This window comes from Chenopodium quinoa, unplaced genomic scaffold (assembly GCF_001683475.1).
Source record: "Chenopodium quinoa cultivar QQ74 unplaced genomic scaffold, ASM168347v1, whole genome shotgun sequence".
Classification (NCBI taxonomy): domain Eukaryota; kingdom Viridiplantae; phylum Streptophyta; class Magnoliopsida; order Caryophyllales; family Amaranthaceae; genus Chenopodium; species Chenopodium quinoa.
The window spans coordinates 1371776-1396394 of NW_018743050.1; the positions used below are offsets into that span (position 1 = coordinate 1371776).

The 24619-nt window shown below is 35.2% G+C and overlaps 1 protein-coding gene across 2 annotated transcripts; it reads left to right on the forward strand.

Moving 5' to 3' along the window:
• The first annotated feature begins 5044 nt into the window (after positions 1–5044).
• LOC110730878 lies at positions 5045–22651 on the forward strand. 2 transcript variants are annotated; one of them, XR_002513169.1, is made up of 6 exons: positions 5045–5982; positions 6862–9783; positions 13041–13094; positions 13286–13641; positions 16934–17100; positions 21830–22651. XR_002513169.1 is itself a non-coding variant. In XM_021910705.1 (4 exons), the coding sequence occupies exons 1-4, from the start codon at positions 5479–5481 to the stop codon at positions 13526–13528; spliced, it is 3723 nt and encodes a 1240-aa protein (XP_021766397.1). In that variant the 5' UTR covers positions 5045–5478; the 3' UTR covers positions 13529–13851. The 2 variants fall into 2 exon arrangements, 1 of the variants encoding a protein (XP_021766397.1); XM_021910705.1 differs by lacking the exons at positions 16934–17100; positions 21830–22651 and having other exon boundaries at positions 13286–13851.
• Positions 22652–24619: the final 1968 nt, after the last annotated feature.

Consider the following 24619-nt stretch of genomic DNA (forward strand, 5'->3'; position numbering starts at 1 on the left):
GGGGTTTTTATCTGCAATAAAGGGATTAATTTTTTTCAAAGACAGTGATTGAGGTTTCTCCAAAACCTCAATCCTCAAATCTAATTCTCTCCCTATAACCCCACTTAAAGGAGGAAGTAGTAATTAAAGGAGGGATAGTTTTTTAGGTGGGAGTGAATGAGAAAAAGAGGATCGTTTTGAGCAGACGGGGGTTAATGGTGGGATTGTTTCCAAAATTCTCATAGTAGGATTGTTTTGAGAAGATGAGCAAATTTGGGATTATTAGTTTCAATTTTTCCTATTTTATTTGATAAAATTTTTATAAAATTATTAAATTTAATAAATTTACCTAAAATTATATTTTTTTTTTCCTAAATAAACTTAAGATTGTTCGAACTATATCATCTGAAATAAGACAAATTGTACCTTAACCTTTTAATTAATTGTCAACAAACATATACTAAATTAGAGTTTTTGTTTAAATAATTCCTCTTTTTTTTTGGTGAATCATTAATTTTCCTATGAACTTTATTGCTTACCTATTAATTCTAATATTAACGGTTAAGTTTGGCAAAAAAAAAAATTAACGGTTAAGTTTCATTTTTCTCGATATTTCAATCTATATTTAAAATACTATTATTTTCGAAAACCGAGCATGGCTTGAGAAGTTGAGAATTATCTAATTTTTATCTATTACGGAGTAGAATACCTTTAATTATTGTAATTAATTATAGTTTATTAAGGAGTAGTATTTTATAATGATAAAGTGAAATAAAACACAAGCAGGAGAATAAATATTGTACTTGGGATATGTTGCGCAGAATTAAAGAGGGGTGTTCTCTACCTTGTGTGATGTTCGGCAACTTTAATGAGATTGTCTGTCATGATGAAAAAGAGGGTGGGGTGCCTAGGAGTGAACGATTGATGGATGCTTTCTGAAATACAATTGATGATTGTAGCCTTTAGGCTTAGGGTATAAAGGAAGCATATTTACATGGAAACGTGAACCTACTCCTGCAACTTTCATAAGGGAGGGACTTAACAGATTTTAGCGGATGGGGAATGCCCAAATGGTGTGGGATGTTCCCGTACTATGAGGTGAGACATTGCCCTATCTACCACTCTGAGCATGCTCCAATCTCGCCGAAGGTGAGCAGTTATTACGAGCGAGGGCAAGAAGGAAAAAGTGTTCAAGTTCGAAGAATGTGGTTATCTAATGCGGAGTGTGGGAAAATAGTTGACGAGGCATGGTGAAATGCCACCGAGGAAAATGTTGCAATGAGACTTGTAAAGTGTGCTGAAAGTCTTGCCTTATGGGCTGCTCGTATTTAGTGAATCAAAGTAGAAAATCAAAGATGCAGTACATGCAGAAGAAAAATTAAGAGTGGTGTAGAGTCGTGAACCTGATGCGGCAATGCTTGAGGAATGTTCTCTTTTGCTAGTCAAACGGATGATCTACATAAATTAGAAGAGTCTTATTGGCACGCAAGGGCAATGGAGAATGAAATGAGGGACGGAGATAAAAATATGACATACTTTCCACAAAAAGGTTAGCAATCGGAGACATGTTAAACAACAATATAACATTAGTGGGCCCTATGATGAAGAGGGGACATGGAGGAGTAGTAAGACGGAAATAATGGAAGGGATCGTGGCAAATTATTTCAGGAAGTTATTTTAGTCTAACGAATCGTTCAAGTTTGAGCAAGCACTTGAAGGGGTTGAATGTGTTGTCAGAATTGTCACTAAGGATATGAATATTGTGCTTAATTCTGAACCGACAACAGAGAAGATAAAAAATGCTCTTCTTTTTCAAATGCACTTGAATAAGGCTCTAAGACCCGATGATATGCATGCTTTATTTTTGTAGAAATTTTGGCATATCGTGGGAAAAGATATTATTCGATTTATTAAAACTTGGTGGAATGGTTCGGAGAATTTGGATGTGGTGAATAAAACTTATGTAGTTTTGATTCAGAAATGTAAAAATCCTAAATACATAACGGAATTCAGACCCATTAGATGTTGCAATTTGCTTTATAAGATAATATCGAAAATGCTAGAAAATAAAATGAAAATATTTTTGGACAAAATTAGCTCGTGCTCTTGTTCTGAAAAGATTAATTACGGATAATGCCTTAATTGCGTTTGAGAATATTCATATTGTGAAGAGAAAGGGGGAGGGGAAAGATGGTACGATTGCGTTGAAGTTGGACATTATTAAGGCGTATGATAAGGTTGATGGGGTTTCTTTGAAAGGGTAATGTATAAAATGGGTTTTGGTGACACTTGGGTTCGAATGATATTGGATTGCTTGTCGAGTGTTAATTTCTCCTTTAAGATTAATGGAAATATTTCGGGTTCTGTTACTCCTTCGAGGGGATTGAGAATAGGGGATCCAATATCCTCGTATCTTTTCCTTATTGTTGCGGATGCTTTCTCAACTTTACTAAGGCAGCGCGGGAGAATGTTATTCATGGGGCTAGAATTTGTCGGGGTGTACCTAGAATTTCTCACTTATTTTTTTGCAGATGATAGTATCTTTTTTGCTAAGGAAATTGTTGAAGAATGCTCGGTGATAGCTGACATAATAAAAAAATATGAAAGAACGCCGGTTCAAAAGGTTAATCTAAGTAAAACAAATGTGGTCTTAGTAAAAATGTGGACAACAATCGGCAAAATGAAATAATGAATATAGGAGTGAATAAGGAGTTGGAAAAGCATGAGAAGTAACTTGGTTTACAAATGATAATTGGTAAATCGAAAAAGGCGATTTTTGCAAGCATTAAGGAGAGAATTTGGCAAAAAAAAAAAACCAAGCTTGGTATGAGAAGCTACTTTCAAAACTCGGAAGAGAAATGTTGATTAAAATTGTTGCTTAAGCTATTCCAACATATATGATGAGTATATTTCGGATCTAGATGGAGTAATTGATGAAATTCTTTCACTCTTGGCTCGATTTTGGTGGGGATTGAATGACATGAGTAGGAAGATGCATTGGCATAGTTAAGAATCAATTTGTAAACCGAAGGCTATAAGAGGAATGGGTTGTCTTGGTTAATGTTGTGATAAAAGCTCGTTATTTCAAGCATGAATCACAGAATGAATTGTGACCTAGAGCTGAGAGTTCTTCATTGATTGATGCTCACTGTAATGAATAGGGCACTAATATGCTATCTACCCTTATTGATGCTGAGGTATGTGATCAAGTATGTCAATTGCCTTTAGCCACTGCCCATATCCTTGATATGCGCTTTTGGTGGCCTGCAAAAAATGGGATTTTTAGTGTCAAATATGCATATCGCCTTGGAAAATTAGGGGTGGATTATATAAGCAATTCGAACCAAAATGAAGATGAAAGGAAACTCTGGAAATTGGTTTGGGGCTTAGGTGGTCCTCCGAAATTGTCCCATTTTGTATGGAGAGCTTTTAAAGGTAGTCTTGGGTAGGGGTGATAATGAGACAGAGCTATTCGTGAACTATTCGAGCTCGATTCGGTCAAAGCTCGGTCGAAGCTCGATTCATGGTGCCTCGGCTCGGGTTTGAGTTTGGCTCGAGACCTTAACAAGCCAAGCTGAGTTATACCAAGCTCGGCTCGAAAAGTTCGTGAACAAGCTCGTTTATTTTTTCCATATTAAAAAATCATGTATATAAATATAATTTTTTTTATCAATAGATATTACACAACAATAAGTTAGTATTTTCATTATTAAAACAATAAACTCGTTATAAAGTAAAAAATTTAATAATGAACAATAAAGAAGACAAGTAAATTAGGGCTAAGAATAAATCAAGGTTGTTCGTGAACAATTCGAGTTCGGCTCGGTCAACGTTTAGTCAAAGCTCGGCTCGGTCGAAGCTCGACTCATAAAGGTTCGAATTCGATTCGAGTTCGAACAAATTTAAACGATCACGAGCTGAGCTGACCATAGTTCGGGCTCGGCTCGCCCGATTAGCACCCGTAGTCTTGGGGGTAAAAAAAGGAGCTTCACATAAGGCACATTGCAACTGGCGAGAAATTCACAGCATGTGACGGTAAGTGGAATCCGTCTCTCACACTATCTTTGACTATAAGATCGTCAAGCATGTTTGGGATAGCAACACTTATGGGGTTTGGTATTTGATTCTTCTTCTCATATTTCTTTTAATTGCTGAAAGAATGGTGTGGTTGGCAAGCAAGATTAGCTGAAAAGAATTATGCACTTTGATGGATGGAGCTTGGTCAATCTGGTTTTGCAGAAACAAGCGTATTTTTGAAGGAAGAGTTTTAAATATGAATGTAATAATGGCCTCATGCTATGCAGAGCTTATCCACGATTATAAGCTTTATTGCTAAAGTCTTCCCCTACAAGCGTGATGTGACAAATAGGCTTGTAAGTGCGTGGTCTGCCCCCCTAATACTACCATAAAAATATATTTTGATGCTCATGTATGCTCTGATTCGGCTGGAGGTATTAGTGCAGTAGCAAGGGACAACAATGGGCAATTAGTGTGGGCTGCTGTGAGTAGGGCAATTAGTGTGGGCTGCTGTGAGTAGGGTTGTCAAACGGGTCGTGTTGTGTCGTGTTCGTGTTCGTGTTCGTGTCAATGCTAAACGGGTTGAAAAACCCTTGACCCAAACCTAATCCGTTTATTAAACGGGTTGTAAACCCTTGACCCAAACCTAACCCGTTTATTAAACGGGTTACCCGGGTAACCTTTTACCCATATAAGACTATCTGATACTCCGTAAACTAATTAAAATTCAACTTAGAAATTGAAAAGACATACACCATATTAAAGATACAAGATTTTAAAGTTAGTTTAAGCAACTACAAAAGTTTAAAGCTAGTGGTTTTAACGACAAAGACATAAAAGTAAGGTAAGTCACTAAGCCTAGGTATTTAGAATCCTCTGAAGTGGAAAAGTGAACTGTTGAAAAGTTACAACCCCAAACCCGACTTGACCCAAACGGGTTGAGAATTCTTGACCCAAACCCGTTTATTTCGTGTCGAGTTGTCGTGTCGTGTCAGCTTTTGATAGCCCTACTTGTGAGAAGACTTAATAAGAGTTGGGATGTGGAGTCTGCGGAGGTGGCTGATGCTCGTTTTAGATGCTTGGTTGCTAAGAGATTGGGGTTTTCTCGCGTGTGGCTGGAGGGTGATGCTCTGTCAGTCATCAATACTATCAATGATACTTCTTGCGGCCGGTCTCCTTTATGGCTGCTATATGATGATTTGCGTTCTTTAGTTAAATCTTTCAATGCTTATAAGTTCACACATGTAAAAAAAGGTAATGTAGTAGCTTAGCATGTAGCCCGGTGGGAAACTAATAGTTGTTCCGAAAGAATTTGTATGAGCTCGTTTATCTTTTAACCTTGACTGAACTCGATTTTAATTTTTTTTTTTTTTTTTTTGATAAAGACTTTATTTGATTAATCTGTAGCATATGTGCATAACTTATTTAACATTCCAGCATATATTCAAAGCCAATTCAAATCAAATCAAAAACTATTGAAGCATGGACAACAAACCAAACCCCAATTCAATACGAGTCCTAATTCGTCCACCTCCAACTCCACAACCTTCATCTTCATCACCATCTCCCTCCTCTCCTTCTCCGCCGCCACCTCCGCCGCCTCGTCCGCCTCTCTCCTCCGCAACTCCCGCCCAACCTCCGCCGCCGCAACTCCCCTCCGGCGTCGTCGTCGTCGGCTTCATCGCCCGACGCAACTCCGACGTTTCTCAGCTCATCAATCGAATCCTCGACTCCAATGTCTTCGGCTCCGGTCGCTGCGATACTCCCCTTAGCATCGCTTCAGATGACAATGAGGAGGTTACTGAAGAGGTTAAGCTTTGGTTTAGTAATCGTAGGATTAGTTATTACCATGATAAGCAGAAGAATTTGCTGTTTCTTCAAATGTGTTCGATCAAATGTCCTGCTATGTGTTCCGGTTCCGGTTTCGATTCCATCGTTGAAGAACAAGAGTTTGGGGATATTCAAGGAATGCTCTTCATGTTCACTGTAAGCTCTTTTATTTTCCTTTTCAATTTACTTAATTTTACAATGAGCTTTTTGATATTGTTGAGACATAATGTTATTTGCAATCTATTGTGATTAAAATTGCTGACTACAGAATTGAAGGGGTAGATTATATGAATGAAGATATGAACAATCTTCTATGTATAAAACTATGCATTGCAATTGATCAATGATAAGGGGTCTACATTTTTCAATAAATAGATAAGTGAACCTTGCTCGGACTTTGGAACTCTTGTACGACATGGGTATGTGTCTAAGTGTCTTAATGTAGCTATTCTGTGACATAATGATTTTGATCATAGAATGAAATGAAGGGTCGAAGTGTCTAACACGGGTAAATTACATTAACCGAAGAGTCCAAGTAACATAGTGAGCTCTTTTTTAAGTACTATCATAGATTCATAGGTGGTTGAATAATTGATTTGTAGTTTTACTTCATTAGTTTATGAGAGGAGAAAGGTGGGTGTAGTGTTTCAAGAACAAGGTTTTGTAGAGTACTTGGAGCGACTATGGCTAACTACTTTTGCTATCTAGGTCGGGGTAGGCCTTAAAAAATTGGAATGCAGGCTAACTCTGATCTAGTATTTATGTTTTGAAATGTAATTATTGAGATTCAGTTTACTACATAGTGTGGTCATGTTCTTTCTAACATGTTTCCTTGTCAAAAGAATAAAATGAAAGCTTTTAGTGAAGCAATTGTGGTTTGACTCCTCCTTTTAAGCACCTTAAAATTCTATTCTTCATCTTCTGTATTTGGTAAGTTTTGAATGGTTTCTGTAAATTACTGCCCTTTTTTTTTCCTCCTTTGGTAAATGGTCTATCGATGTTAAGGAAAAATTTGGAACTCCCATGTTACTGCAGGTGTGCCATGTAATTGTTTACATCCAAGAGGGATCACGATTTGACACTCATCTTTTGAAAAATTTACGAGTGCTGCAGTCTGCAAAACATGCTTTGATGCCTTTTTTAAAATCACATAGTATATTGCCCTCAATTACTAGGCCTTCATCATCATCTTCTCGTCCTCCTACCCCAGCAACATCCTCTAAAAGTCCTTCCCCACGAAGAGGTACTGGCATCTCAAATCGAAACAGTTCTATATCTGTCATGTCAACTTTAGGTTCATATACTGCACTATTTCCTGGGCAGTGTACTCCTGTTACGCTCTTTGCTTTTGTTGATGATTTCTCAGAAATGGTGAATTCCAGTGCTGCGGCTGAGGAGTCAAATGAATCTTCCTCTAACCAGTCAGGTTTGAGTAGCTTGGCTAGATCAGATTTGCCAGGGAAGGGTTCTAGTTCAGTTGTTGTGCTCTCTCGCCCAATAAATAAAACTGAAGGTAGTTTACTTAAGAAATTGCAATCCTCCACTGAAACTCAAATTCGATTTTTGATAAAAAAATGCCGGACTCTTACGGGGTCTGAAAGTAGTAGTCATGTAGGGTCCAGAAGTGGTTCAATAACTGGTTTAGCTCCATTATTAACCCTTGATGCATCAAGAGCTGTTGTGCTTTTAGACAGCTCTGGAATCTTGAGGGGCGAGTCTCTTGAATTCGCCACAGGCCTTGTAGAAGATATTCTGAGTGGAAAGGCAACTCCTGATGTTTTGTTGCTTGAAAGTCACAGTGAGAGTGGAAATAAGGATGACATCATGACTTTAAAGGAGTTTATTATTAGGCAGGCTGACATATTAAGAGGAAAAGGGGGGATGGTTACAAATGCAAACAGTGGTTCAGCAGCAGGTGTTGGTATGGTTGCTGTTGCAGCTGCAGCAGCAGCTGCAGCATCTGCTTCTTCTGGAAGAGCAACTAGTGTTCCCGAGCTTCCCAGTTTAGAAATGTGGTTGTCTTCCAGCCAACTAATTTTAAAGGGAATTTTGTCTGCAAAACCCGGTTCTGTTGATGAAACTGATATAAATAGAAGGAAACTCCGGCAACGTAATGGTGTCCCTCCTCTTGTTGAAGGGATCGCTTCTAAAGGTGCTGATCCACCTAGCACTGCACTTTCTCTATTGGAGAGTGGGAAGGGGATCAATAGAAAATTTTCGGCTTTATGGTGCCAAAAAGCCCTACCAGCTGCTATGGAAGTCTATTTAAAAGACTTGCCTCCCTGTTACCCAACATCACAGCATGAAACTCAATTAAAAAAGGCTCTATATGCTTTTCACTCAATGGTAAAGGGTCCTTCTGTGAAGGAATTTAAAAAAAAATTGGAGGATGGATGTGTGTCAATCTGGAAGTCTGGAAGGCAACTATGTGATGCTATTAGTTTAACTGGAAAACCGTGCATGCACCAGAGACACGAAGTCAAAGATGATGGACTATCTTCAGATGCCACAAGCAAGGAACATAAGAGTGGATATGTATTTCTTCATGCTTGTGCTTGTGGCCGTTCTCGACAATTAAGAGCCGACCCTTTTGATTTTGAATCTGCTAATATCAAATTTAATATATTTTCTGAGTGTGACAAGCTTCTTCCTATGCTGCAACTGCCAAAATTGAGTGACAAATGGCCTATTCAGCCTTCATCATGGACTGTGGTTCGGCTTGGAGGGGCACAGTACTATGATTCTTCAAAAGGTTTGCTTCAAGCTGGATTTCCGCATGATCAAAAGTTCCTTTTGAAATGGACTATTGTTCTTCAGAATGAGAAGCACTCAAATGTTTCCTTTGCTAATGCTCTGAGGCAAGGGTCCTTCCGCAGTAAGCCAGACATTAAACTTGAATCAACTGCAGTCAAGGATGCCAAGAAGAGCACAACATTGCCGGTGGAGCCAGGTGAAGAACTGAATGGAATGGAAGGCCACGGAAAAGTTATGAACGATTCAATACCTGACCGTAGAAAGATCAGTTTTGGTAGAGGTCTTCCAATTACCACAATGAAGAAAGCTTTTTCTGAGGTTGTTGCTGGATCAACAACTTCTAATTCTGCATTTCCTCCTTTACAGCCAAAGGCACAGCTGGCATCTGGTCCAGGAAAAGGTGTTAAAAAAATTGCTGTAAGAGTCGCAAGCACAGAGCAAAGTCACCTTTCTACTACTGATGCTCAAAGATCTGAAAAATCTGAAGAGGTCTCTACTGCAGGAGCAGAGAACAAATCTGGGTTGAACAATGTTGGTCATGTTGATAGTAATCCTTTCTTGCATATAGGTAGCAATGTAATTCCGTTAAATGTTGATGATGGTAAAAATGCTTCTGAGAATAATAATGCTAATGGGGGAAAGACTATGTTTGATCCTTCTGTTAGGCATTTTGTAGTTTATGTTGGTTTTGAGCATGAATGCCCGCGTGGCCACCGCTTTATATTATCTTCAGAAATTTTGAATCAACTTGGGCAGCCATACTCGTTGCCTGAAGGATCTCAGGTTACTCGTCCTGTGGAACATGTTAATCGTAAGAATAGGGGTCCCTTGAAATTGGGGAAGAGTGATCTTCATGGTAAAGTGCATCGGTTGCCAAGCGGTAATGCTACAACACACAAAGTTAGCAATTTGGATAAAGCAAATGAAGCTGTGGTTGACAGCAATCTTGCTGTGAATGGAATATCATTGTCTAAACCAGTGGAACATACACTTTTTGATTCATCAATTCCACCTAATTCTGTCACAGATCAACAGAGTCACCATTCTCTAAATGTGGAGAATATTGGGCCTGCATTTTCATTGCTAAACAGAAATTTACCACTATACCTAAATTGCCCGCATTGCAGGGCATCAAAGAATAAGAAGGATGGGCAAAATTTGAAGTTTGCAGGCACAATATCTCAGTTACAAAGGATTTTTGTGGTATGAAAATCTTGTGCATCAGTCTCCTTAATGTTTATGTAGTTATATCAACCTTATTTTTTTACTGATGAAACTTATTTATTTTCTGTGGTATCACTTGGTAGATTGACAGTTGTTAACATCTTGAACTCTTCATCTTTGTGCTTCTCTCTTCTTTTTTCACAAATTTTACCATGTTGTTATCTGCTATTGGATATCCATTCAGGGATTTCTAAGGAGGCATGTAAATTGCCTTATTTTTAATAATCTTATAGAAAAAAAATTTCCGAACTGAATTAAACCTTTTACTTAACTATTCCCTTTTTCCCGTATAAACTTCCCCTCTATACCCTTCATTCTCTCTTAATTACCACACTTGCAATTTTTGGTCTATTTATACTAGTTGCAACATATCCATTTTGGTTTGTGGACTCATTACCTCTCTCCTCACGAAATGGGGCCCTTTTCTTTATTTCTCTCTTTTCTTCCCCCGTATTGCTATCTTTTCTTCACCTTATTTTAGGCTTTCTCGTTTGAATTCTTTAGTTTTTCGCCTAGTAAGAATAAGGTGAAGAGAACAAAACCTATGTTAAATCCAATTGGATTTTTTTTTGGTATTCCTAGGTAATTCTGCTACTTTGGGAAATTTATGCCTACTCATTTGAGTTGGCTTCCTTTTTCTCCATCATGTCAACTCTTTTCATCTCACAATTTCTACCCTCTCCTACTCCTCTCTACCTATGACTCTTATTTCTATGTAAGTTTGGAAAAGATGAGTGGGTTTAGTAAAAAGGTTAATAAAGTTAAAGAGATAAGGTAAAAAGGTGGATTTGTGTAAGAAAAAGGTGGATAAAGTAAGAAAGAGTGTAAAGGTGTAAATAATGTGGGGTAAAAGGGGTTTGCCATAATGCAATAATACTTAGGCTGTATTAGACTAATCTGAGTGCTATGCATCTTAGAAATATAAACTTTAAGGAATAACAGCTAACCCGTAGCCATGTCAAAAGTTTTTACACAAGTATACAAGCATACTTGCCTGTGAAGCTTTACTCTATCGAGCCTTGAATAAACGTCTGATAAGAACTAATTGTAGGCTGTGAGCTAGGGGGAAAAAATAATATATTATAAAATGCCCAAGAAGTAAGAAGTTCATTTCAAAGATAATACTTCCGTTGTTTTTCTTTTATTGCACCATAAGAACTTTACACTATTCACTTAATCTTCTTTGACTATCATTTGTGATTTATCCATTAGGAAGAACATAGTCATGTGGGATCTAGTTAGATTCGTCACGAAATCTACTTTTCAAGTGTCAATTTTTTATAAGTTTTACAAAAGTGTAATAGTTGATATTAGTAGCTACAGTAATGCAATGACAAGTGTGAAATCCCTCATAATGCAATAAAAAAAGAACAAAGGAAGTATGTAATATCATGAATATATATAAATCTATTCTAAGTGCCAAAATGACCTCGTCTAAATGTAATAGTTTGAACAGCTTCATGGATTCCTGAAAATGAATCTCACTCCACTTCGTCTTTACATTTAATTAACCTGACATTAGTATGCTTGTTAGATCAAATGCATTTGAAATTGTCAAATTAATACTTGACTGTGCTTGATTGCTCTCCTGAACTATTGAATTCTTCAAATTGTCTTTTGTACATCAACTGGAAGATTGAATTAAGCTAATTGAACACAAAAATCAATGTTTGTGTCTTGTTTGTTTTTTCTTGATATGCTACATTTCTCTCTTCTGCAGACTGCAGCCAATTGCCCAATTACCCTTTACAAGTTGACACTTAGCTTCTAGCCATCTTATAACCTTCTTGTTGGACTTGATGTCACCTGTGTACTATATATTGTTATGAGTTACCTTTTAATTGTCAGGGTTTTTTTTTTTTTTTTTTAAATTTTTTTTTCTAATCTAATATATATAAATAAAGTAGGCATTTTTGGAGAGCATTGGGAGCGCCACATATGAAAAGGTGTATTTTCGACCAATTAAAAATTAGATTTCTATTTTATTTTAGAATTAAAAAAATCACTCGCCACCTAAACAAAAGTGACGAATGAAATTTTAAATTTTTGCCACGTGAGAAAAACGACAAATAGTAATTTATTAGGATTTTATTTATTTAAGAACACTAAATTTTATCATTTTTATTTGTTACAAAACTAAAAATTATCTTTAGATATTAGGATTTATATTATTTAAAAAACTAAAAATTATATTTTGATATTTAAAAAATTTAAATTATCATTTGATGTTAATGGTTTTATGTAAATATATGATGATATGATACTTTCATACAAAATTTTAAAACTTATAATGCAAGAAAAAAATTAAGAGATCACCAAAAAAATATTTATATACAAAATGTATATAAAAATTCGTGCATCGCACGCCACATAAGCAAAAGTAATATTTCGACCAATGAAAAATTAGAATTATATATTAATTTAGAATTTTAATTTTCAGTAGCTATTTAAGAAAAAATTAACAAATGAAATTTGAGAATTGAAAACAAAAAATAGTAATTTAAGATTTAAATTAGAAAAAAAACAAAAATTATCTTTTATATTATCTTTTACATTAGGATTTATATTATTTTAACAAATAATTAGAAATTAAAAAATATATTTTGTTTTAACGATTTTATCTAACTATCCGATGAATGAGATAATATTTATTTCATTTTATAAATTCAAGTTCTATATATATAAAATTTAAAACTTAACAAAATATTTTACAAAAAAATATTAAGAAATTACAAAAAAAAAAAAAATACAAAATGATATATTTAAAAACCGTGCATCGCACGGGCTTACATCTAGTTAAAATTAAAATGGGAATGCTCAAGAAAGGCTAAGTTATGGTAACATTATGTAAACCTCCTCAATATCTTACATAGGAGAACTATAGAATGGATTGACTTACTTCTGAAGATTTCAAATTGCATCCCTGGATATTTTGAGATTCTGCTTAGAAGTCTTTTCTAGTAGTTTACCATAAGATTCTGTGAATAATATATATGTAACTCCATTTCTTTTTTGTATTCTTTTTCTCCTCATAACTTACTTTGTATCCTATGTATTAATACACCAACACTATGACAGTCATCACAGAATGACTTAAATTGCATTACATGATCCCCTTTTTGATGCCAGTTAAATGTGCTTACTGTTTTTCTCCTAATACTGAGTCAAAGTGGTCTATTGCAAGTTTATGAGGCCATCATTAGCAGTTTAGATAATTATCTGTTTCTTGGCTGCAGGTTACACCTCCTTTTCCTGTTGTATTAGCAACCAACCCTGTTGTACAGTTTGAGGTATTCACTGACCACTTTTCTTTGTTCACTTTGTTGCATATATATTTGTTATAATGAGTTTGTAATTGGTAGTTTGGCAAGTTCGTGCTTGAGCCTTGACCACAGGATTGATAATTGATATTTTATCTTTTTGTTGACTGTCCATTATCTCTATGAATTTAATACCTGTTGTTTTCCTTGCATCTGTGCAGGAGCCCCATCAACTGGAAGGTGTTTCAAGTCACGAACAGCAGCTACAATTCAGCCTTGGATGTCAAGTTATATTGCCTCCAGAGAGTTTTGTCTCGATCAGACTCCCCTTTGTCTATGGCTTGGAGGTCAAAGATAAGGGATTAATTCCTCTTAATCCATTTGAACACCAACCTGAGTTGACTGCCCGAATCATGCAAGGCACAGCACTGCAGGCCATTTGGAAAGGAGGAAGTCCTGACTAGTAGCTTTGCAAATACATTTGATTATCTTGGGAAAAGCCATTGACCTGACTAAATCAGGATTCAGGAGCACACAAGGCTGAAGCTGTCACCAAACTCGTGTCTGTCCTACCAAGGTAATGCTGCCAATCTGTATTTTTCTATCTTGTTTATAGTTCAGTTATTGATGTACTTTTATAGTCAAAATTCTTACTGTGTAGTTATATATTGAAAAGAAATTATTCTGTATTGGAAAATACAATAATTATGTTGCTTGCTGGTAAGTAATGATCTGTGTGGGATTTTGAAACATGATGCAATGGTCAAGATGTTGAATTATTAAAGAAGTCGAGATTGTTTTAGTTTTGTTAGCTATGCTATAGATTGTTGTAGTATCATGAAGATTTATTAAGCTCCTCTTTTAAGGACGTGGAATTCTGCCTCTCTTCAACATATTGAGCAATATATTATGGAGTAAGAAAGTTGTGATTAGTGACAGTCACCCCAACTACTACCCCAATGAATTGAACCATGTCAACGGCTGAAGTTCCATTATTACTCACATTACATCAAAATAATATGGAGTATAAAAATAGTTTTTTTCAAATTAAATTTTTAATTTCTACAATTGCCCTGAATGTAATGTCTCTGTAAATTCTTCTCTATTTTTGCTCAAAATACTAGCTTAGTCAATTATCTTTTGAAGCAAGGTCCTGACAAAATCATCTTCAGGCTAATAAAGCAAGCTGCATTGATCTTACCACCCCTATATTGTGGGGTGGAGGCTAATTAGAGTTTTGGAGGTAGTAGTATGGTGGCTTTATGTCAGTTTTACTCTTTCCTTTATGGGTAGTTGACACTTAGTCTGCTGGCTCTTCTATCATTGTTACTTAAAACTTCTCTTCTTATAATCAGTCAAAACAACTTTATTGCCACTGTGAAATAGTCCAAGGTACTGAGCCTTTAAAAGTCCATAACAGGATGGCTCTGCTATCATTGTTACAAGTCTCTAACTGCAAACTTCATCTTGCCAATGTGTAACTTCAACTGTTAATATCTTTGATTATTACAAGCAAAACTTATACATCATGACGAATCTAACAATATCACTAATTATTTTTAAATAAATCACCAAAGGTAGTTAATATAAAAAATATGAAGTACAAAAAAAAAAAACAAAACTCCTTCCGTATTGTTTAGTTGCGACACTTTGACTAGCATGGAGTTGTTATGCGGTTGATTTAAATTTGTTATAATATTACTCCCTCCATCCCCGATTGATAGTCACTTATGCCATTTTTGGGCACCCAAAATGTTAGTTACATTTGCTTTTTTCAAGTACCATTAATATTATTTTTTTTTATCAAAATTCCCTAACATTTGCAAAAATATTTGTGCAAATTTAACTTTCCAATGTAAATTTTACTTTCCCATGTACTTTAATTACTTTCTCTCTCTACTTTTTTGCATACCCAATGTAAATTTACTTTTTCAATGTATTTTCTTTAATTCTCCTTAATTTCCATGATTTTTCTTCAAAAGTGACTATCAATCGGGGACGGAGGGAGTATGTAATTGGGGTTTGTTTGGGAATTAATAAATAATTAAAAAAAAAGAAGTGATAGTGAGCGAATAGTTTATGTAAAAGTAAGGGATGTGAGAGAAGGGGAATGTTAAATGTTAACAAAGTGTGAGTGGGGTATGAATGAGGACCATTTGAGGAGGATTTAAAAAAAAAAAAAAAAAGAAGTGATAGTGAGTGAATAGTTAATGTAAAAGTAAGGGATGTGAGAGAAGGGAAATGTTAAGTGTTAACAAAGTGTGGGTGGGGTATAAATGAGGACCATTTGAGGAGAGATAGAATAAAGTAGTGAATAGTATTTTCAATTATGAAAGTATTGCAATAGAAAAACGGCCGTTTATAGGAAGTGTTGCAATTAAAAAAAAAAAAAAAACGGAGGGAGTAGAAATGTTGCAGCAAAGAAGAAAAAAGATATATATTTAACTTAGCAAATATTTCTATGTATGTTCATTAAACTTAGTTCATTTTGAGAGAGATCTTGGAGAATTTTAGAGTAAGAAAATTTAGGATTAACTCTTTATAATCTTTATTATTGATTGATATTCTCTCTGTGTTTTAATAAGTGTTACAGTTTGGCCAAACACGCATGGCAAGACACGACTTTGTCCATTAATCTATCTTATTATATATTAGTAAAATTATCGAAAATTTGATACTATGAAAGTATACATTATAACGAATCCAACAATGTATTTACAATAACATTTGTTTTTTATATATTGGCAAATTATTCAAATCAAAGTCAATATGTGAACAGTGAAAAAAGTTAAACCGTAACACTTATTAAAACACAGAGGAGTATCAGGTTTCTTACAACAATGTAGCATAATAATGGGTAATAACTTATTTGTTATGCAGAAACAGAAAAACTGGGAAATAATGAACTTTGTTATGTCAGAATATTGTACAAATATCTATTGATGCTGAACTGGACTTAATGATGAATATTTAACCAGTCATTATGCTCCATAGATTGAGTTGACTAACTAGTTCGGATATTTACTTATAATTTTTTATATAGTTACTCTAAGTTTGTTTGTTTGTTTTTATTTATTTTCTTTTTTTTTAACAGGTTTTCTATATTTAAAATTTTAACTAAATTTACCTTAACAAATTATTATAGTTGAGACATGTTCATATAGAGAATCTCTATTGTTGTAGGCCTTGTAGTTTGCTGATAGATTATGAATTTAAATTTAATTTAGAATCCCTATTTTCAGTAGGAAATGAACATTTCATTTTATAGATTAATAAATGAAGATTCAAGGGAATATAAAATATTTTCTAATCTTAATATATAAATAAAACTTATTTAGTTTGGTGATTTTCTATTTGCAACAATAAATTTCAGTTGAATTGATTAAGAAACATAAAGGGTAATAAATCGCTAATTTCTGTGATGTTATTTTTAATCTTTTCCTATTTCTTTATATAGCAATGAAAAAATATTTTATTTATTTAAAGTTGTACGTTATTGTTCTATATTTTAGGGTTTTTTAGGTTGTAGATTTTTTTTAAAAAAAAAATTACCTTATTATATTTTAAGGGCAAAAAAAAAGTTTTGATGTGAAAATTTTATTTGTGGACTCGACACGTGTACTTATGGGATATTTCTTTAGTATAGACTGTAGATAGAGTATTGATAGAGGAGCAATTAATCTTGCTAACATAGCCTGTTGCATAGTTGCTGGGTTTGCTGCTATTGAGCTTCTTCATTGCAGCTGCTGTAGCTTGTAGGACTAACTCCATTACTTGCGTTGGCAGAATTTAAGACAGGGCATTTACATTTCAAATTTTTTAATGGATTAATTAATCTAATTGGCTGGTTTCCTATCTTAATATTTCAGGGCACATTCAAGCTTGTTTGAGTTTCTTGGTTTTTAAGAGGCAATTGAAGACCATAGGTTGTTGGTAAAACAGTTACTTGATTGATTACATCACAAGTCTCCTCATTTTGGCGGTGTTTAGTTGGTTGGTACTTAAATACTTGTGGCCTAATGTGTTGGAACCTCAGGTATGCAATCAAGAATGTTTCTCCATATTTACTTCCTCTGTTTCACTAAAATTACAATGCGTTGACTTATGCACTATTCACATGCTCTGTTGTGACTAACTTCTACTTCCTCATTTATTTTACTTGCACATTTCTCATTTCATGTTTGCCAATACATTATTTCGCTCATTAATATATTAAATTACAAGAATGTGATATTATGAATGTATAAATTGAGACAAATCTAACAAGATCCCATATGAGTCAATATGACTGCATTTATACTTAAATTTAAATTATTAGTTAAAGTGGAGTACATGAATAGTGCGCAAATGTATTGCAAGTAAAAAAAATAATAAACGGATGACTTACTTTGTCCATTCTCTTTTAATTGCAACGTTTGAAATTTTACACTATTCAATCGCCTTTAGTGATTGATGCGTTGAAGAAATATAGTCTGATACTCTAGTGGGATCTTGTTAGATTCTTTTCAAAGTTTTCTTTTAAATGGTATAGAGTGTGCATTGGCAAGCTTAAAATTCCCCAACGTTGTGGTTAAAAAAGATCGGAGGAAGTATGATTTATGGTAAGGAAAAATATAGTCATGTTGGATCTTATTAGATACATCACAATTTTCAAAATTTCAAAAGATATCATTGATTGACATAATGCATTGATAAACATAAAATGAGGAGTGTTGCAATTTTAGTGAAACGGAGGAAGTATTTATTTGTTTTATTATTATTATTATGAAAAGAAGAGGGCGGAGTCTTTTAGATTTTGAGAAAAAAAGTAAGTTAAATTTTAAAGTTTTGAGCAACAATTTAATCTGCAATTAAATTATACAGGAATGACCACCCAAAACCACTTCTAATAATCTAATAAAGGGATAGCCTAGGTCACCAACTGCTTTCCACATTGACCCTTACAAGCAAATCCCTCTTTCTTGCTTCACCCAAGTCAGTCATGCTGTTCCCCTTCATGTTCTGTTTTTCTCTCTATCAGTGCAACTGCTTTCTCCAATTCTCTTCCTCCTTTCTTCTTTTCATAAAGCTGATTTTACCCCAAATCTAAAAAGCTGAGCTACCCATAACAGGGTAGCAATATAGGATTAGTGGCAAGTGGAAAACAATGGGCTGACTATTGGCACTGTGGGAAGAAGACAGATGGAATTTAGCTCATTTAGGGGCAAATGGAGGGCGGTACGCGGAGTCTTTGAGATGAATTAGAAGATGAGGGTTAGAGGCCAAGAGGTGGAGGTGCAGAGTGTTTGCATGCTCTGTGTTGTTCCCCCGTTTTTAGAGGTAAGGGGAATCTTCTCTCTAGGATAGGATATGTGTATTTTAGATTAAGGACAGGTTTAAATAGGTAAGATTTTTCAACCAAACTACTGCTTTATGGTTTGTATTTGTCAACGCATTCATCTTATAGCCCTGAACCTATCTGTACCCCTGTCAGATTGACTTAAATAAACAACTTGGAGTTTCCCTCTCCCATCTATTTTTCCCCTCCCTTTCCACCTACTACGTAAAATCTATATTTCTAAATCCATGTCTCAAACTCACATGGGATATCAATTCGAGCTTCTTTTCCAGCCTCATCAATATCTTTCTTATTTCTCTTCTTGCTTTGACCCCCTTGCCCTGTTGTTTTTCATTTCTATTTTCTCTGTTTTAAATGTGGTTTATGAAAATGTTAGATGATTGAGATGGACCGTCAATACAAAGCTGTGTGTTGCAACCCTAAATTGTGTCCACTTTGCCCTTGCTTAATCTGGAGGGCATGTCAATAGACGGATCTGCTAGATGATTTGGATAAAGTGGGTTTTGCAGTCAATAATATCTTTTGGGCAACTTGCCATTATCAATTACGTAGCATTTAAAAAATTTGATAGGCTTAGATAAGCATGTATACTGGTAAAATTTCTTGCTTTAATGTCAATTTGGGGAATCTTTTTAGCTTTAATTGGACTGGAAATGTTCTGCTCGATTAAAGAGAAAATATATTTGAGAGTTGTGTTTGTTACCACCAAGCTCAGTAGGGAGGGAGGACTAAAGAAGAACCATTTGTGAGCTTTCAGTTAGAAATTCCCAAATTTCATTTTCAATATTTTCATAGTGGGTTGTGAAAGATGATGTTGAGATTTCGGAGAGGATTGCAATATAATACTTTTTTTTAATGCACCATTTTCCTTTTTAGGAAATTGCATATTAATTGCACCATTTCTTTTTTGGGGTATGCTTTCATACACTTTTTGTTTGTGTTCATACACCAAATACCCAAGCCTATCCCGACTCACATTTAATATTTACCCTTGTTACCTCACTTTTACTCTCTTTCCTTTGTAGTCACATGTGCATTTTTGTTATTTAATTCCTTTCTTAATCTTTTTGCCCAACCCAAATGGTGTAAATAAAAAAAACGGAGGAAGTATGTCATAAAGGAGACTGTGTAGCTATTATTTGAGACTATGAATTGTGTATTGTAAGTTGTGCCTCATTATAGGTTTTGCTCAGTGAACCGAGTGGTCGGCCAATGCTTCATACAGTCTGTATGTTCAGTCACAATTCATTTGTGTGCAAGAAGGGTCTTTTTTAGTTGACATGAGACGTGGGAAGACAAAAGGTATTTGTTGTTGTAAGTTATATTTTTGGGGATGAAAGGTATTTGTTGTTGTAAGTTATATTTTTGGGGATGAAAGGAGAGTCTAAATGAGGGTATAAATAAGCAAGTGCTGAAGGGAGCAAAAACGGGTAAGAAAAAGCTGTTCAACTCTTGATTTGGTGGCCTCATTCAAAATTCTGTCGTGTATAAATTCCATGTGGAAGGTGTAAGGGGCATAAGGCTCAGTGCTAGGCAGGTTTTGTTCTATTTTGTGGTTACTTTGGTTTAATACCTAAAGAAAGACTTTTTTTTTATGGTCACAACTTATTTTATTGGGTTTTTTAATTGGTCGAGCAGTGTGTAGTTTTTCTCTAGGCTTACACAGTCAGCCTATCATGTCCCATTTTCCGTTTTGGTTTATTTGAGGTTGGAGGTTGAGGTTTAAATTTATCCCTTAATATTGGAGGGACTTAAGGCCCCCCTTAGTGTAATTCTTCAGCTTTTCAATGGTGCTTGATTTTTTAGTTAAAAAAATGTTATGTAAATCAAGATGCTAACTTATCATTCACCAGGCCTCACAAAACTGACTAGTACTCATTTACCCAATCAAAATCCAAATAACTCGCAATTAGATAGCTTAATTCTGGCTTAAAACTGAAATTTAACTTAGCTGAACCCAACCATAATACATGACTATTAATTAATAATGATTGAATGTATGTAAAAAGATAATTTTCATAAGCCAATCTTATCCTTGACCACCATTGGCACAACTTCCATGACCTTTTAGTTTACTTTTTACTACCTTCGCTTCGGATTACTCGCAACAGTTTCCTTAAATGGCTACTCTACATTACTCGCAACAAATTATTTTCTTTCCTTTTTTAGTGAGTTTTTGTCTACAAAATGACAATTTTACCCTTACTTTTTTTCTAAACATCCTAATTAAATTATAAATCTATTCCTATTACATTAATCCCTAAGGTTAATTAATTTTACTTTACCACCACATCCATCCTAATTCATTCCCCTCCTCATCTACATTCTACATCTTCCTCCATAGTTTTCTCTCTCTTCCTTCATAATCTACCACCTTCAATGGCAACCACCACCATCACCACCGCCACTACCACCGACCACCACCACCATCACCTTTAAAGGAAACCACCACCTACATCGCCGTCTCGTATTCTCTCTCTTCCTTTGTTTTTTGTTTCCTCATAGGCGATGAAACCCAAATTCGAAGGTTTTATTGTTAAATTTAACCATCAAAACTCTAGATCTAGAGTTTTGAAGAGTTTTCATGGTTAAATTTAACCAATTCAACCTTTAATTGATGATAGAGAAAGATTGTGGGTTTAATTTCGGTTTCAAATTGTGGGTTTGATTTTGATTGTGGGTTTGATTTCTGTTTGTGGGTTTGATATCGGATTTGGGTTCGATTGCTAGTTCTTGGTTTTAGTGGGGTTCTGGGCATCGTGGGTTGGATTAATTTTTGGTTTCGGTTGCTGCGGGTACGGTGGTTTTGGGGTATTGATTGGAGGGTTCGTGGGTGGTGTTGGATGCGTCGGTGTTGGGTGGTAGTGGTGTTGGGTGGTAGTGCTGGGTACGTGGTTGTGTTGGGTAGTGGTGCAGGGTTCGGTGCTGGGTGGTCGGTGCTATGGAGGGTTCGTGGGTGGTGGTGGGTGGTTTCGGTAATGCTGGGTGGTGGTGGTAGTTGGCTTTGGTTGCTGCTGGGTGGTGTGGGACTGGACTGTGGGTGGTGGGTATTTACTTTAATTAAGGTTGCATTTGTTTTTCCTTTTTTTTTTTGGGTTGGATTAATAGTTAAACATATACCCTTATTTTTCCATAATCATGCTTACAATCTTTTGCCTCGGCCTCCGCAAACATGTCCTTTGTTGCGAGTAACATGAAGCGGAGGTAGTATTTTGTTGAACGCATATTTTGTTAATATTTAGAGTATATCCAGATAATAGTTCCAAACATGTCCAAAACTTATTATTGTGTATTAAAATCGAAACAGAATCAATTATCCCATCACCTGAAAAGAACTTGGACCAAATCAACCCAAACTGAAAGACCTATTTCCTGCCTCCATTCCTGACACCATATTAACTATGAATTATGTTTATTAATTATGCAGGGGCTAGCATTTGCTTGCATATTGCTGAAGTAGGAGAAAATTGGGATACTGGTTATTGTTTAGAAGTATCTGATCAGTTTGATGGTTGGAGGATTGCAGTAGTTAATACAGCGATCCACCTAGACTACGCGAAGCGCTCTGATATCGAGATGCCTACTCTACCAACTTGCAAGTGAAGCGGAGCAGGGAGTATAGCTTTAAGGTTTCGTCTGGATATTGGCCCTCATCTACAACAAATCTGATCACCCTGTAACATATTACAGAGAACACTTAATAAAAATGCTAATACTGCTTGGGGTATCACCGTATCATAATGTGCACCACTCTGTTTATATTGTCTGCAGAACCCACAGCAAAATTCCTGTAAGTAACTGTATTCCATGCCGCTATTCTGTTTTTCTAATGAGGAGCAACTTTAGTAAGGCATAACTATTTTTTTTTTGTCTGCATTTTGTTCATATTATTCTATTATGCAACCCGCTCCATCTGTGTACTCTTTCCATTTTTGCACACCTATACAATAATAGTTGCAAAATTGGAGCTGCCATCTTGAATTCCTCACCTGTCAGAGTCGTCTGGTCGAGACCATCTAGATGGAAATTAAAAATGTAAATTTACAAGGTAGGATTAGAAATCTAAAAGATAATTTTGTTAATCATGAAGGTGAAAGCTTTCTTGTAAATGTGCATTGGTTTCCTCTGTACAAACTTAGGAAGGCGGTTTGGGAAATGATTCTAGTCAACCAGAGGTGGATACGCTAGAGGATTGAGATACTTCCTCCGTTCTTTATTACTTGACCTTTTGACTTTTACACTATTCATCACCCCTCCTTTGACAGTCTTTTGTGAATAATATGTAAGGAAAAACATATTCATATATGATCTTTTTGGATTCGTCTCAATAAGTACTATCATAATATATAACTTTTATAATATTTACTTATGGAGAATTTAAGTTATTGATCATTAAAGTTTTGCATTGGTAAACGTGATAAAAGAAACAGGTCAAGTAAAAATGAACAGAGGAAGTAGATATGAGAAGGTGCTGTGAGTCAAGAGTAAACATGCATAGAGTTGTTTTCTAATCGTGTTTTAAAATCCTTACCAAATTTGACGATTTGGGCAACCAACGAAATGAATTGTGAACATAATTGTTCTTGAATACGAAGCTTTGTCAAATTTGTACAGAGAAGACTTTTATTAGAATGTGGAAGTGGCTCTCATCCAAAAAATGGTGTTCGAGGATCATCAAATGATACTGGTTTTTGGAATTAGTTGAATTTTGGATAATGAAGAGGAGCTTCTTTGTCTACTCCCTCCTTTTTAAAGTACTTGCAACAGTTTATATTCATTCATTTAACTTTGGCGAGCTTGTAGAGTCGAGTTCAGATATCTGTACAAGCTTGGTTTGTGTAGGAGATTATTGTGTTGGTGAACAATTATTTTATTATTGAGTTGAGTTCATCAATGAGACTTTATAAACGAGAATTGCACTTTTACTTTGAAAATTAAGAATAATAATGAATGACATTTATAAATTTGTTTGACTAGTTTGTTCATGAACTTAATTAAATGAGTTGTGTAGCTACGAACCTATACGAACGAGTTTATATGATTTTATGTTCATGCTCATCTATTAAAACTTTAAAAATTACTCAAAAACATCGGCTCTTTTATTAAATAATAAAAAAGCTTTACCTAACTAACTGCTTTAGTAAGACTAATGTGTTGCGAGTCGTCTAACACCAATAAGGGGTGTCGAATAGGTCATTGGGCAAGAAGGCAACTTCATGGCCTAGGGGTTTTCATGGAATCCATGGATGGTTGGCAGCCCTCTTCCCTAAATGAGCTTTAGTTTAATTTGTGCATTTCTAGTGAACCACCATACGACAATTTCATAATGATGGGCCATTTAAAGGGTCAAATGGGCTTCAAATGTGCTCAAAATTGAGATCTAGCATATTTTGGGCTCAGGAACGTTAGGGTGGCGTCGTTGATCCAAGATGAGATGAGATCCCGAAATAAGGTTTGTGTACAACTTGAAGGTTAGTGTTGTTGGAAGGTTCTAGAATACTATGGAAGGCACTAAAAAGCTCTTGTAGAGTTGTAGCATGAAGATGTCTAGAACCCTCATGTGCATACTAAGCATAGAAGACTATGTAGTAAATTATTGGGATCAGGCTGAAAGGTTTTAACTAGAACCAACCTTAGGGGCTAGCTAGAATAAATGCTTATAAATAGAGATTCATTTATACAACCAACACAACCAAACTCGTTTTACATTTTAAACTGAACAATCTTACCAATTTTGAAAACCTTCTTTCCATACTTGCTACTTAGCAATTTCATTGCACACTTAGTCTTGCATACATTATACTGAGAGGTGAGAGCCTTTACTAGATGTCTAACAGACTAATAATCCATGTGCAAAGGGTTAAGGGAACAGTCGTCACGTGATATTTGTCTCATTTCTTCCCTTTCTCGAGGGTTGACATGCTAAGCTGGATTGAATTGAATGACTGTGTGAAAGGTTATTGTACAGTATAGTACTCTAGTAGGATTGTCATTAGTCATATTAAATATTTTATATGGCATGAACAATTCATCTACGCGAGTTTATTGTATAACATGGAACTAACTACCACATATTCCTTTCCTAAATCATCCAAGAAAATTTTGATTTATTAAATCAATCTCCTTACTCTTACAAAAATACTATATATACTTTTTTTTAAATACAACGATTTGACGAGTTTGAAACATTTTATTTGAATTTGTTAATAGTGGTGAA

Coding starts and splice junctions, on each gene's coding strand:
- LOC110730878 (XM_021910705.1), top strand. CDS start 5,479: ATGGACAACAAACCAAACCCCAATTCAATACGAGTCCTAATTCGTCCA. Junction 5,983..6,861: donor GAATGCTCTTCATGTTCACT/GTAAGCTCTTTT, acceptor ATGTTACTGCAG/GTGTGCCATGTAATTGTTTA. Junction 9,784..13,040: donor AGTTACAAAGGATTTTTGTG/GTATGAAAATCT, acceptor TCTTGGCTGCAG/GTTACACCTCCTTTTCCTGT.